The following is a 15920-nucleotide window of genomic DNA, read 5'->3' on the forward strand; positions in this document are numbered from 1 at the left end:
GTCCCAGTATTCCCCGGACCTGTGGGCCGTGATTACAATTGACTGGTGCATTAAACCGTTAAACGCTTTTAGCCATAAACATTAATTTTCGAAGGGAAATATGAAAATCTGTCGTTTGATATTTTGTCGGCAGTCTTATATCACTGGTTTGCTGATAGTCTTATATCACAGGTTAACTGATATATTGAAAAAATTGGTAAATTCTGAGACAAGAAATAAAAAAGTTTTAAACTGTAAATCTGTGAGAGTGCAGCTTTTAAGTTGCATCACAACTGATTCATCATTGTAGTAATTATCAAACATAACCTCACTGCACAACAATTACGAAGATTTAGTTAACTGCAAGTAAGACCTCTAAAAAGCTTTCCACAACCTTACAAAGTGATGCTAATTACACGTTTTACTACGTTTTCATATGAGTTCGACACGTTCATAAAAAGGTAGAATTACGAATGCATAATAAAACAAAACAAAGCATGTAAACAAGGTACGTCTTCGAAATTTGCTCGATGGACATAACAAATTGTCATCGCATTCCAGACACAGATTGAAATAAACATTGAGGGTCATTTAGGCCGTTTTATGAAGGTCACAAACAAAAAAATCCATAATAACGTTATTTCCTCACAAAAGGTGTCGATGAGCTTATTTAGTAGTTAGTACCAGGCTTTGACAAAAGGTCCTGCTAAAATTTACTAAGAACTACTAAGAGCTACTATATTATTTATTACCCCAAAAAGTTTTGTTTGTGTTCTTTCTACATTCATTGTACTTTGGATGTTTACATGCTTTTGCATAGTATGATGTTTTACGTAATGTATATTCGTATCGTATCGCAAAACAGGCTAAAATGTTATGCACTTAAATGAATAAACGATTGACAAACGAACGTACGGATATAAATTGCATTAAAATGCCTCCGGCCCATAGAACATAACAAAGATAAAATATACAACACACATACATGTGTATATAAGCTTTTTCTCCAGAGTTACAAATCAACAATTATCGATAAAGTATATATATATTAATGAACATAGAGAACGGTTGAATTAATTTTCGTTACATTTTGAGATGACACTATATTACTGAAAATTGCCATATCTTTATTACCAGTATACCAACACATAATTTTAACAAATATCATCAATATTGACGATTGAAAAATATTCCGTATACATCGATATATTGATCATTTCTATTAAAGGGGCTGTCTCACAGGTGATAAGATAGCGAAAAGAAAAAGAAAATTGTCGAAAAATGACATAAACTTAGCATCGATCGATGTGTACAATGCATTGAAACTTACTAACTGAAGCACCACATAGTTTACAATTTATTTAAGTTTAGCAGTTATTTCGCATTTTCCCCATTAAAAAGATTACTGGGTATGTCTACCAGGTAGAATTCATTCCTTATGCGTGATTGGCCAGTCGGTGTTATCACGTGATATTACCGAGGTAGGTGTATTAGCTTAATTATGTCACTCGATTAGAATAAGCGTTAATAGCTCAGTAAGGAAGACGCTGGACTTCAATTTTGGCGACGCGGGTCCGAACCCGATCTCCGACACATTTTTGTTTTACATTTTGGTACTTTTTTACAATCATGATATCAACGCGTAACACATTCTATTAGATAATTGTCCTGAGATTCGTTACAGAAAAAAAACTGTTTTGGTTCCAATCTTAAACACAGTCCCTTTAAGACTAAACATCTACCAACTTTTATATGCAACTTCTGATCAGAAGTTCGAAATCTTGCAAATGATTTGCGTAATGAGAATGGTAAACTGTTATTTAGGTACATTTTAACCTTCAGTAAAGACTTAAACATTAATATGTTTCACAGGGTGAGGAGTATTAACATCAACAGTCCAATTATGTCTACAATAATCAGTTATTCCAGTTTTAAAATTGTACATAAATATATCTCCAACATTCTGGGCAATCGAATCATAACAAATTGTATCTTAAAAGTATTTCTTCAATATGGGTTGCCCAGGTACGCCCCTAAATTATAGAGGTTTTTAATCTTATGAAGTATTAATTTCTTAGAAGTCTGTCTTCAGGTATATGTAATTGTTCGCACCAATATTTAATAATATTTGAAACATCGGCAACTTACAGTGGTGCAACATTCACTTAAAGGCATTGTAACGTTGTTTTTTTTAACAACAACATAATAACCTGCCCCATAACCAGCTTGACACTCACAAAAAACATATCAGTGCTCAGACTATTTAGAAAGTCTCTGTAATAATATTTGAACATGTTTTATATAAAACATCTATTTAAAATATACCGCGATAACTGGCTGTTTAATTTTGGCACCAGACTTATGTTTGGATGTTATTTTACTACAAATAAAAATGATATTTAATACCGGTGTTATTAACGTATGCTATCAATGCTATGTGTCATTCAAAATTTAATTTTACATATACATTTCTCAATTTCCTAATTTGTTTTAGGCGAATTGAGTAATATTTCAATCTCCACATCTTTTGCATTATTAAAATAAGACAATGCAGCTACAAACTTCTGATTTTCTTTGAAAATTAGTGACTCGATATAATCAACTGTGGGCTTAATAGGGCACACTGGGTCCGGTTATTTATAAGATCCCTATTCCATTGTTAACCTTATTTTTGTCATTGAATATCACTACCTGACGCCTACAATTTTGATACACAGACACAGATTTTAAAACCATACTCGTCATTCGTATGCCTATAGTAGCGCAGTAACACTGTCGTATTATCATCTGGCCTCCTATTTTTAATTTGTATGTCGCTTGTCGCTCGCTTATAGAGATCCAATAACATAGTTATTGCTCTATCAGTATCGATTTCGACTAAATCTAAAATCGAACGCTGATTTAAATTGATCATTAAAAAAATTGTAAAACTGATCTGCCGAGCGTTCATGCAATTTTTAGCTATCAGATGATATACACTCATCTCATATAACAAATTTGCATTATAAAAATAATTCAGGTTAACATTTAGAATATAATATAAAAGAGTTTTGTGTTCTGGCATAAAAATCGCCGGCCAAATATAAAAAAAATGTCATACACATTCTTAGTCATTGTTATATTTTTTTCTATTAAGCGAATGCCATTATGTTCTTCTTTGTAAATACTTGAACTTCGGTGATACATATGCTTTATAAAGAATTAAATCATGCGTAGTTTCATACAATGCTGACAAGTCCTAAGAGCTTCTTAGAACTTCTAAGAGATACTTGAAAAACACTATGAAATGTCTTTATGTAATGAAATAAATTATGGCAATACAACATGTAGTTAAAATGCAAAAGGAAGTTTATTCTCAAGTTTGCGTACTTTTAAAACATCTGATCATGAAAGTCTTGATGACTAACTGTCATAAGGTCTTGATAAAGGCATAATCCTATCGATAAACATGTACAAACTAACTTTGATTTAAAAGGATAAATTTATTTTAATGGACCTGGTATGATAAAGGTTGTATATGTCCTCAAAATAGCATTTTTTAAAGTCATACAAGTTAGAGCGTTAAAGTTATATGATTTCACATGAGTCCAAGCAAAACAAAAAAGGATTGCCACCACTGCTAGTTGAACACGAGATGAGAACAAGATTATTGATGTTAATTGTTCTCATTGTTAATAATTGCTTCTGTGAAAATATTTATTACTTGGTCCTTTGTTCGCATTTTCTATATGCTATAGGAACGCATTCTTGTAGTAAATGGTAAAGCAAATGGTGAATTGAACTTATATTGTATAAATCGTTATAAATACGCATCAAAGATTAATACATATTCATAGATAAGCAATAAAATATATTGCCTCATTCGTAAGTTCTAATGAAAAAAAAATGGATTCCGTCATATAGCTCCGGTAGTTTCGATTGTATCATTTGTATGGACATTTTGATAAGGTGACTCTGATGACATTACCTGCAGGTTGGGACTCAAACCTGTTTTCTTCCGACCAGCTAGATACCTGCTTTCATTTCAATACAACGTGGCAATACACAAAGACCGGTGTTACGGAACCTAGATTCTTGCCATACCAGTTCAAATCGCCAAACTTACAGTGCCTTTATTTTGGGGCTCCAAAATGTGTAGTTTGGCATGGTTTTCCAAGGCATCTTGACTCGATCTTGTGGCATTTGAACTGTTGTCGACTCAAAACGGCCAAGTTACCCATTTTTGAAATCGATGAAACCGAAAGACTTTAACACCTTAGGCGGATGACTTTATGATGGATAAGAAAACCCTAGAGTTACATTATAATCATTCTATTCCGGTCTGATCCACCGAAGGGAGGGCATCCACCATATGACCGCTCCTGACCGCACCTGGCAATGACCAGTGGAATAAGCTGTTACAAATGGCATTCATAAATGTTCAAACTTTACCGGAGTTTTATACACCTTAAGAGTCTTTTTTATCAACATTGAATAAATAATGAAGAACAATGCATACTTTTAAATTAAATGGGTGAGGTCAGGATTGATGACCACAATCAATTGGACAGCGATCGATGTTAGTTACGACTGCGACGAAGACTCATAGAGGACTATGACAATGGGTGTGCAAGGCCACAACGAGGCGAACTCATTCTTGGACACCATACCATCAGTACTACTGTATGATGGCATCACCGTATTGCCGTAAACAACAGCTCTCTCCGCTGATATCTTCATGGACGAAACTATCAAGGCAGTCTCCACACATTGATGGTCCGAAAGCTTATTGTTGGCTACTTATTAAAATGAAGAAGAATCTACACAGAAACATCTATTAAATGAAGATATATTTTCTGCAGTCAACTCGCCGAATCTGCTTTGCACGAATGCATGTCTAAAGATACTTCACCCCCCACCCCAATGTTATAATATGTTCAATTTACAATTTTCAGTGCTTTAAGGAATCCGGCCAAAATATAAGCCAGTACACCGTCTTAAGTTTTTTTTACTCATTCAGCATATCTGGACATAAACTATTGTTTTCTTGTAGTTCTCAGTAACTACTTGTAGTTCTCAGTAACTAATTGTAGTTCTCAGTAACTACTTGTAGTTCATAGTAGCTCTTAGTGCACAGTCTTGGTATTAAAAGTGTTTTTATTGTTACTTCGTAATCCCTTTACATACAACGGAGACAATTTATTTCAATTCTGAATAAATACTACACATAGGGAATTTCAAGATTGAAGTTAAAATTTATTTCACTTCGTGCCATGTGCACTTGATATTTATTGTAAATCTTTTAGTGTTTTAGGTGTTTTAAGCAGCTCTTAAAATAGTCCTTAGTTATTTTCATAAGCTTTCCGTGCTTCATAGCTAAGCTTATGTTTTATTAACACTTGAATTTCTATTTTAGTGTATGCAACGATATTAAATTATACCAACATGCGGCTTCATATAAATCTTAAGATGCAGTATTACTCCAAAATTAAGATTTAACACATTTTAATACAATTGTTTTAATAAACCAAAAAGGATGAATAAATGTCGAAAACAATGGATCTTATGGAGGATACCGAGTTTAGTTTGAAAGAAATGTGCAGAAAACACGGTATTGCTACCTTATGAGACCACAGTAGATCGCAGTAAATCTTTTAGCATTCACCAATCATTTAATATTTTTGCGTTTTCAGCTATTAAATACACGGTTATAATATTGATAATAGTAATTAATATTTTTCATGAGTGCATTATTTAGTAAGTTTTTGAGGGTGTATCACTCAAAATCTATGTTTGTTTTACATGTGTATGTATTGATTTTGAATAAGAGTGTCACAAAAGTGACGGTAAATGAACTGCTTCGTTCCGTAAGCGAGTGTGCATGACCTGCAATCGGCATTTACAATAATAAAACATAATATTTGGTTTGGTATCATCCGAGTTTAAATAAGCTTTACAACCAGAAACGGTATCAATGGTTTGTGCTTCAACTGGACGAGTAATCCATGAGGAACGTTTTATGCATGTATAATTAAGTGTGTGTACGAAGACGTCTTGTTGAGGCTTGACCTACTGTCTGAGCAACCAGACTTGAAAGATTACCAGGAGAGAGATCATTTTTCATTTTGTAGAATAGTAGAAGCTTGTGTTCTTTTCGCATTGTTTCTATACTCTCCAACAGGCGTTTGTGAGATTCAACAAACGGTATATCAATGTAAAACATGTACACCGGCGGATGAATGGGTTTGTTCCTTTTCCGAGATACGACCATTGATTCAGATTGAGTAGGATTAAACTTAACAAGCCACTTATCAGCCCATATATATCATCACCATCTGGGGTCAGTCCACTATAACAAAGAGACTTGTATAGCACATAAGTTGATACTTGAATATATCTCATTTACTATATAAATAGTATAAACAATAAACAAAAGAGGACCCGGAATTGAGCCTTTAGGATCTCAAACTATGATTTAATTCTGAAGTGGCTCTCGGAATTACCACACACACTGACGCCCATTTTCTAAGTAGTTGGAAAACCAAGACAGTAAAAGCACCTGGCAGAAAGCCTGATGGGAATCGGGTAAAAAAGTTGTAAGAGACAGATACATTAATCAATTACTTACAAAAAATTGCATGCCATTAAATAAGTGTTTATGTAGTTAAATCATAAAAGTAAAAAAAAAACATTGAATAAGAGCAAAATACGTAAAATAATAAGAAAAAGTATTTACTCTGAAAAGTAATTGTTATTTGAAATGGCTAAAATTAAGTTAGTTTTCCTTTTACTACATATAGCATCATTTCTGCATTTTAGTGTTTCACAGCAAGGTTTTTACAACTCATCATATAACATCTGGGATGAGCAAAAAGAAACATAAATATGTCAATATATGTCATACCATTAAAATTAACATACGTACTTTGAACATGAGCACATAATGGGTTTTCGAATATTGTTATTAACAGGATATTAGAGAATAACATGTAATTCTCCTGTTCCCACTGCATCTAAACAAAGCGGACAAATTATTTCATGTTCCAGCAAATGCTCATATCTATCAGTTTTCAGACTTGAAGGTGTAACTCTGCATTTTAATTTGGCTAAAGCAGACCTATGCGAAATTGGTAATAGAAGAGAACTTCATAGCTTATTTTAAAAAGCCTGTAAAATAGCAACTTATTCCGACCTCTCCCACAAACACGGTCTTCCCTATTGCAAAATTGACATAACTTTTGCTCCCGCAATATCCAAACCATTATTGCAGTTCTTAATAAGTGAACATTTAGTAAATTTTAGAATTCCTCTTTTCTCTTAGACAGATCTGTTTTAACATCATATGATTGTACCATCTCATGATACATCATATGATTGTACCATCTCATGATACGACATGTATTGGTATCTGCCTCATATACTCATTTACATGCCAAATTTACCTATTTTTTCCAGAATTCATCATTTGCATCTAATTCATTCACTAATTTGTTCGGACCTCATACTAGTTTTTATACAGACGTTTACATCGTTGGCATGCTCTACTGAATTGCATTCGTATTGGTACATACAAATGCTTAAATGATAGATTTGCTGCTCTACTTTGACCCTTAATCCATCTTTCCTCAGCCCTATTAAAATTAAACCACATAATATTTAACTCGTTACTTCGCAAAGGCTCACTTTTAAACTTTCGGTTACTATAGCTACTATTTAAGAATTTGTAGAAAATTGTATCAGACATATTTTATTCTACAATAACACACCGTCCATAATATACAATATCAATATATTTCTGCATTATAAATGATTCAATGAAAAATACAAGGACAAGCCCAACAGTCAAAAAATCAAAAATAAACCCTGTTGGGGGCACAAGGCAAGAGCTGAAAAGACAATGAACTATGGACACAAAGATATAAACATCACATACACTAATAAAAACACCAAAACAAACTTAAACACCTTTCACAAACACAAAAACCACAAACTAACAAAGTTTCAAAGCTTATTCATACACTCAATGCAAACAGAGTTTACAAACATGAGGATACTATAAGTGCTAAGAATAACGAGGCTTTGTGCAGGCACATAGTAAATATATATATGAAAATAAAGTGTACACTGAGGTTAGAGTTGTCAGAAAGGAATGATACATTGAGTTTCAAATTACAAATAGAATTACAATTATCAATAATCATACCCTCATCAATTCGCTTTTCCCTTCAATGAAGGAATTACCGCCTTGAAATGGTCATTGAAATAAGAGTTCACTGGAACTCGAGTGTACTGGGGGCTTTAACTAGAAAGCATGGCCATAACATCACACTTGTCCCATTATTTATCAATTATTACTAAATTAAAATATATAAGTCTCATCAGAGCACGCATGAACTTGTAACCAATGATGAATAACGCAAAAATAGCATATAGAAAGATAAATTAATTTCAAGTACTCAACGACCGGATACAAATGTCACATGTAAACGAAGGAATCAAGCCGGAGCAACAGTGCTAGCTCTTAAGAGGTACGATGAAGTCATTCAAAGCAAAGACAACTATCAGATATGGCTCGCCTTAAGAAGGTTTTAAACTAGGAGGAAAAACATAATGAAAATATAATAAAACAAAAATATATAAATGCTGTGTCAAAACTTAAATTATATGGCATTAACTATTAGCCTGGGGATTTGGGCTCCGGATGCATCCCCTCTAAATCCGTTTGTGGGCAATGAAATCATCACTATCATCACATCTGCAGTAAATATCTGAACATGTCATAATAATTCCTATATTTTGACATTCATATTACAGATTGTCAAAGTTAATAGTTGCATCTGAACTTCCGAGTTGAATTTCAGGTGGTAGGTAACACAAACAAGGACATTAAACAACACTATTCGATTTATAAATCAGTTTTAGCCAGAAAATTCATGCAAAAGTGTTATTTAAAACTGAAATATCAAATTCATGTACTAGTAACTTTTTGTTTTTAACCAAGATACATACACCTCCTCACCTACGCAGGACTTTGTCGTATATATATATATAAGAGATTTTATCCAAACTAATTACTGTTGTTAAACCATCTAGTAAATGAGTTTCAGCAACAACTATTATATCTAAGTTTAAATGTTGAAAACAATTATCTCGAAAAATGAAATTTGCGGTGCATGATCGAGCACATTGTTATAGGTAGCTACGCGTCTGTTTAAGTTTTTAAGTCGATATATATACTAATACACTCAAGTATTACAATATTTTAAGTCTATATCGTTAGTTGGTTTCCGGCAATGGCCATGTCGTCAGCAAATAACACTTTAAGAACAATATCGACAACTGCTAAGCCAGAGTCTACATCATGTTATAAATATACCTCTAATTCTTCCACAAAATTTGACTATTACAGACATATTTTCTACTTGACGGAGAACATCATTTAACAAAAGTCATTTTTTTAGCATTTTGTACATATGTATTGAGAAATTTCCCTTGAATACCGCTTTTATAAATAAATTTCAACAATGGGTTTTTATTATACGGTGAAATGAAAACATTTTATCATATCGACAAATACAACAAAGTGTGTTTATTATGATTGAAGTGTTTTGTGCAATGGTTATTTTCATCACAAAAGGTTAAGATGAGATGATTTAGTACAGTTATATCAGGCTTTTACATACAGGTAACAAGAGTAACACCTTCATACTAACATATATGTTACTTGTTCAGTGCAAAAGGCTTTTGTATTGCCGATAATGCGAATAGAACTTGAAACTTATTAACATCGACTTGTTTCCGTTTTTCTTATGGTATGATAACACCTCCTAGACATTTCTCGGGGAAATATCCTTAACTTTAATATATCACATTACTAGGAAGACAAAGTATCCAGGTTCACTTTAAAGGTCATCATACAATCACTCCTCAATGCATTATAATGCATCAACTATCAAGCAGCATTATGGATTTCATTGACAAATATGGGTTGGACACATTTCAGGGATTATTAAAATCATTTATGCTACAGAAAAGTTCAGATTCTTTATTAAAACAGTTAAACACTCTTTTACCTAAAGCTATTTCTTCAGTCTATATACATCATCCGTTGTCTTACATTTTGTTTTAAAACATTTTCAAAATTTCATAACTATTTCTTTTCTTGCATTTTAATCTAAATGCAGAATATTTCTTCTTATATTTCCATTACATGCATTTATCGTACGTAAAGTGGGTCGCTGCGTATCCCTGACAATTACAAATTGATTATAAAGACCGGGATAATAAAATTCAAGATTAATCCTTAAATAAGGATTAAGAGCTTTCGATTTTCAGACTATCCAATTGCTGGACATTTGCATTACATAATACGAAGTATCTGGAAATGGATGGAAATGGCTTTGAAAACAATTTCAACATGGATCAAAGCTCCTAATCCTGCTTTGGGCCTGGATCCCTTATACCATTAATTAAAAAATTGACTGATTACTTCTATATCTATCTATAAATAGTGTTACAAACGGTCACATTATTAAAATTCGACATCCAACGAAAGCAGACAAAACCATTGCCGTTGAAAATGCCGAGGCACAAGTCCGACTGTGTTTGCTTTCAGCAGGTTCTACCGTGTCATCAGTTTCATCCTTCTTTGAATCTCTATCTGTGTATGTATGAGCTGAACAATTATTAACAATCTTGCGTCAACGTTCAAAACTTTGATGTAGGAATTTACTAATGTATAAATTCAGTCCTGTACCATGTAACTCTTTTGACCAGTGGTTCGACTATTTTTGTACAATCAGTTTTTATAGTGCTGTGATTAATTGTTTGACTAAAATAGGGTGAGGTCAAATGTCAAACGCAACACGAGTCCTAAACTAAGGAAGCAAGCATATATACGATTCCCCGGAACATAAGGAGGATAAATCAGTTAAACAAATATCACAATAGATTTTAATTATGGTAAGGTAAAACAAGACAAAGCAGATACTTACAGTCAACTTTATTTTCGCAGTAATCCCCTGAAATAGATTTAAACCGAATACATTCAAAGGCATTTTAATAAATCACATATGCATGGTTGATTACCTAATATTGCTGAAACAATAAATATTTTATTGGTAATGTTCATGTTTAACCTTTATATGCGACTGCAATATTACAACTACACTAATATTGTTTATGTAGACTAACATTTTTTTGTCGAACGCACAGGGTGGAAGAAAAGTAAAAACATGCACCCGGACTGAAAAAGCTCAACTCAATATGTGGACAATCCTACCAACGAGCGCATGACAAAACATCGTATTTGAGTTTAAAAAATGCGTTAAAGTTACTAATCGAATTGAAAGAGTAATTTGCAAACTGTGTGAGTGACGAATTAAGCTTCTTATTTTGAATATGTTAATACTATTATATAGAAGAATTAATTCGAAAACGTGATCGTCGATAAGAAGGCCCATTTATACACACTTACCTGTCCAACCATGTGTACACAGGCATTCGAAGTGTCCTATGCTATTTTGGCATACACCACCGTTTTCGCATATGTCCGGATAAGCTAAAATAAATCATTGAAACAATGACTAAAAACAATACGACATGGAATTCTAACAATCATGTTGTCTTGGTTTTGATAACAATTTATGCTGTCGATCTATACAATTATATTGAAGCCGACATCCAATAGGTGCATAACTTATTGCAATATCATATAACGCCTACAGCAGTACACATTTGACACAGTGAAATCCAATTCCTTTACTTTGGTGAAATTATCTTATTACCGGTGCATTCATTTTCATCCTGGTCACACTTATCCCCAATCCAGCCTTCAAGACACGTTGTACAGTGGGGAATCCCAGTGGCTCCTTCACAGAACACGTTGGGGTTACATGGGCCATAACACTTCATACCCACCGGACAGTCGTCCGTTTGCTCTGAACAAGGGTTATCTATTTCACACTTTGGTCCTGGATAAGAAAATGAAAGTGCTGAAAGCGTTAACAGACTGTAGGCATGATTGTACTTTTTTAATATTCTGTTGACAAGCAATAAAAAGCGAATAAAATATTTTAAGGGGCCCTTATCTGTAACCGATAAGTGCCTGTCATTGCCTAAGAATAGGTAATGATAATTGATGATTGTTTTGATACAATTTGCGTGTTTCATAACAGTAACTGAAAAACCTATACGTACTACGGTATATGAACATTGGTTTCATCTCGCAAGGTTTATTGCTATTTAAAAGTTAATCAAATGAAACCCAATATTGTCTGAGAACGGTTTGACTGTTTGTGGTAGGTAAATTAAAGCAGGGTCTTTCGGTCAACACATTGCCATTTTCTGCGTAATTATCTATAATGATCAGCATCTATTTCCCGTGGTTCCTCAGCAAGATTTATTTAAGATTATTCGGCTTGCTTTCAAATTTACATGAAGGTTACAATCTTATTAGCATATTTAAATATAGTGATATTTTATTAGCACTATTTTAAGCCGCATATCACCATATGTCTCATTTTGTAACCCCGAACCATAAATTCTTTGAACATTTCATGTCAAAAAGTTTATCTGACGATATATGATTACGATTTACGATACTAAATTCTGTATATCTGTGGCATACAGCTCTAAAATGACATTTGAATGAGACACTTGTGCTGACCTGCAAAGGAAGCTTCTCAGCGTTACGTATATATTTATCAAACTAATTTGACAGTACGCTGTGACTGCCACGATATAATCATTGAGACACTGTCAAATTAATCCATTTGATATGTTCTATACATGCAGATGGGTACCTGTTTTGTCAGGCGGACAGTCGCAGTACACGAAAAAACTTTCTTGTCTGCATGTGGCTTTTTCGGGGCACGTAAAATTTTCACACGTGTAAAACGTTGGCATTATCGGATAGGCGGAATGGTCAGGTCTTTTACCCCCTGTATATACTTCGTAATAATCGGAAGTATAAGTCCTATCTGTATGGTCGTGATATTCTGCTTTATTTGTGTCTGTTTTCTGCATTTCATTCGAGTCATCGACTGGAGTAATATTCTCGTATATCTCATCTTCAGTCTCATCCTTCTTTGACTCTCCATCTTTGTTTGTATCAGCTGAAAATGATGAATGCACACTCTACTTGCACCAAACTTCAGAATTTTGATGAAGGATTCTAATAATGTATTAATTTAGTCCTGAACCAGTTAATGCTTTTGGCATGTTGTTCGATTATTTTTGTTCAGTAAGTATTATAGAATATATCATATTCTTTGACTAAATAATGGTCATACACAATACGAGTACTAAACTGACCCCGTTATAAATATTTCATAATATTGTGAAAGCCATCATACGACTTGAGACATTTGGCGGATTAATGAATACTGCAATTTTTACAAATTAGTTGCAATTATGGTACGGTCAATACAAGAGAAGGCAAATACTTACAGTCAACTTGCAATTCACAGTAATCACCTGAAAAAAGATATTTATTTAAATGCAGCCAAGCATACTCAGACGCAAGCCAATTGATCAATCACACATGCAGGACCTAATAATGTTGAAAAAAATGTTGGCTTGTTCATTGTTACTTTTAATGGGCGGGCAAAAATACAACTACACTAACATTTTCCGAAATAGACATTGAAAAGCAGAATTAGAATGTTTATGCCGAATTCACAATGCCGAAGAAAAGTAAAATCGAGCAACGTTTAAAAAGTCCAACACAATAAAACTCGAAGTAAGAGTACAATCTTACTATCGATCGTAGACAATATATCATAAGATCATGAATTTTAGGTAAACAAATATGTTCAATTTGCAAATAAAAATTGAAAGATTTATTTCAAAATATTATACGTGCGTCCAATCAAACTATTTGTTTCGAAAAGGTTAATACTACTATTTGGAAAAACTAATATGAAAGAGTGATAGCTGATTAGAGGGTCCCTATAATAAAAATATTACCTGTCCAACCATGTGTACACAAGCATTCGAAGTGTCCTTTGCTATTTTGGCATACACCACCGTTTTCGCATATGTCCGGATAAGCTAAAAGAAATAATTAAAGCAATGACTTAAAACAATACGACATGGAATTCTCTACAAACATGTTGTCTTAGTTTGGGTAACAATTTATGCTGTTGATCTATACACCTCCATTGAAGTCAACACCCAATTGTTCAAATACCATATAACGCCTACAGCAGCACTCATTTGACACAATTGAATGCAATTAATTTACTTTGGAGAAATTATCTTATTACCGGTGCATTCATTTTCGTCCTGGTCACACTTATCTCCAATCCAGCCGTCAAGACAAGTTGTACAGTGGGGAATCCCAAAGGCTCCTTCACAGAACACGTTGGGGTTACATGGGCCATAACACTTCATACCCTCCGGACAGCCGTCCGTTTGCTCGGAACAAGGGTTATCCATTTCACACTTTGGCCCTGGATAAGAAAATGAAAGTGCTGAAATCGTTAACAGACAGTAAGCGGGATTTTACCGTTTTACAATTCTGTTGACAAGCAATCAAAATCGAATAAACATATTTAAAGGGGTCGCAAACTGAAACCGATAATTGCCTGTCATTACGTTATATGTAATAGGTAAGGTTACTTGATGATGCTTCATACAATTTGCGTGTTTCATACCAGTAACTAATTAACCTAAATGTACTAGGATATATAAACATTGGTTTCATCTCGCAAGTAAATTGCAAGTTTATAGTTAATAAAATGAAACCCGATATTGTCTGCAAACAATTCGACTTTTTGTTGTATGTAAGGTCAGGCAAGGTATGTTAGGCAACACATTTCCATTTTCTGCGTAATTATCTATAATGGTCAGCATCTATTCCCCTCGGTTTCTCAGCGATATTTTTTTAAGATTATTCGGCTTGCTTTCAAATTTATATCAAGGTTGCAATCATATGATTGATTTAAATAAAGTGATATGTTAATTCGCACTATTTTAAACCGCATAACACCATACGCCTCATTGTGAAACCACAGCGCATAAATTCTTTGGACATGTCATGTCAAAAAGTAGATTTGACGATATCTGATGACGATTTACGATACTAAAGTCTGAAGATCTGCGGCATACAACTCCAAAATGACATTTCTTTTCAATGAGACAATTGTACTGGCCTGTAAAGGAAGCTTCTCAGAATAACGTATATATTTATCAAACTTATTTGACAGTACGCTGTGACTGGCACGATATTATCATTGAGACATGTCAAAAAACCCCATTTAATATGTTTTATACATTCAAATGCATACCTGTTTTCCCAGGCGGACAGTCGCAGTACACGAACATATCTTTTTGCTTGCATGTGGCTTTTTCTGGGCACGTAAAGTTTTCACAAGTGTAAAACGTTGACATTATCGGATAGCCGCTTGCAGAATTCCCAGATCCTTTCGAAAATATGCAAATGACGTGTCATTTAAAACGAACTTAAGCAATGCTAAAATGTATATTTCTAATAATTATATAGACTATACAGGAGCCTATTCGAGGATTCGTTAAATGAAGTTCTGTAATTAAAATGTTACCATTTTAAGCTAACAAATATATGATTCAATATAATTACCCACCTAATAACATAACACAAGCGATTGGTAAAACTAATAACTGCATGATAACTCCTGTCTAAATTATCTGGATTCGACTTGAAAATTTCGCCTTTATGTAAACACTTTTTTTGACCTTCCCTTTCCTTACACTTCATTCGTCCCCACTTATACTAAGTGCCCATTTCTTGTATGCGTAAAAAATTAAGTCAAGTTAGATATTTGTGCCAAACTATATAGAAACGATTAAATACATACGTAAGGTTACACTAAGCTTTATAAGCTAGTTTTTTTATATATATAAAGTATGTATGCAATGTGCTGTTTGTGCTGTTTTTCCATGTTTCTTGTTTGTGATTTTTTGTTTTTATATTCTATGCC

At 33.5% G+C, this 15920-nt stretch overlaps 1 protein-coding gene across 1 annotated transcript in view; it reads right to left on the bottom strand.

The window, feature by feature from the left end:
• The window catches only part of LOC128213985 (neurogenic locus notch homolog protein 1-like), a 50483-nt gene extending 34784 nt beyond the window's left edge, over nucleotides 1-15699 (bottom strand). Inside the window, exons 1-6 of the mRNA XM_052920138.1 lie at nucleotides 15564-15699; nucleotides 15249-15383; nucleotides 14226-14411; nucleotides 13927-14010; nucleotides 13408-13434; nucleotides 12762-13073 (exon numbers count right to left, since the gene is read on the bottom strand). Coding sequence (XP_052776098.1) covers nucleotides 12762-13073; nucleotides 13408-13434; nucleotides 13927-14010; nucleotides 14226-14411; nucleotides 15249-15383; nucleotides 15564-15606 — 787 coding nt within the window. The 5' untranslated portion in view covers nucleotides 15607-15699. The remainder of the gene's footprint in view (nucleotides 1-12761; nucleotides 13074-13407; nucleotides 13435-13926; nucleotides 14011-14225; nucleotides 14412-15248; nucleotides 15384-15563) is intronic.
• Between the last annotated feature and the right edge of the window lie 221 nt (nucleotides 15700-15920).

The sequence above is a fragment of the Mya arenaria genome, chromosome 13 (genome assembly GCF_026914265.1).
Source record: "Mya arenaria isolate MELC-2E11 chromosome 13, ASM2691426v1".
NCBI lineage: Eukaryota > Metazoa > Mollusca > Bivalvia > Myida > Myidae > Mya > Mya arenaria.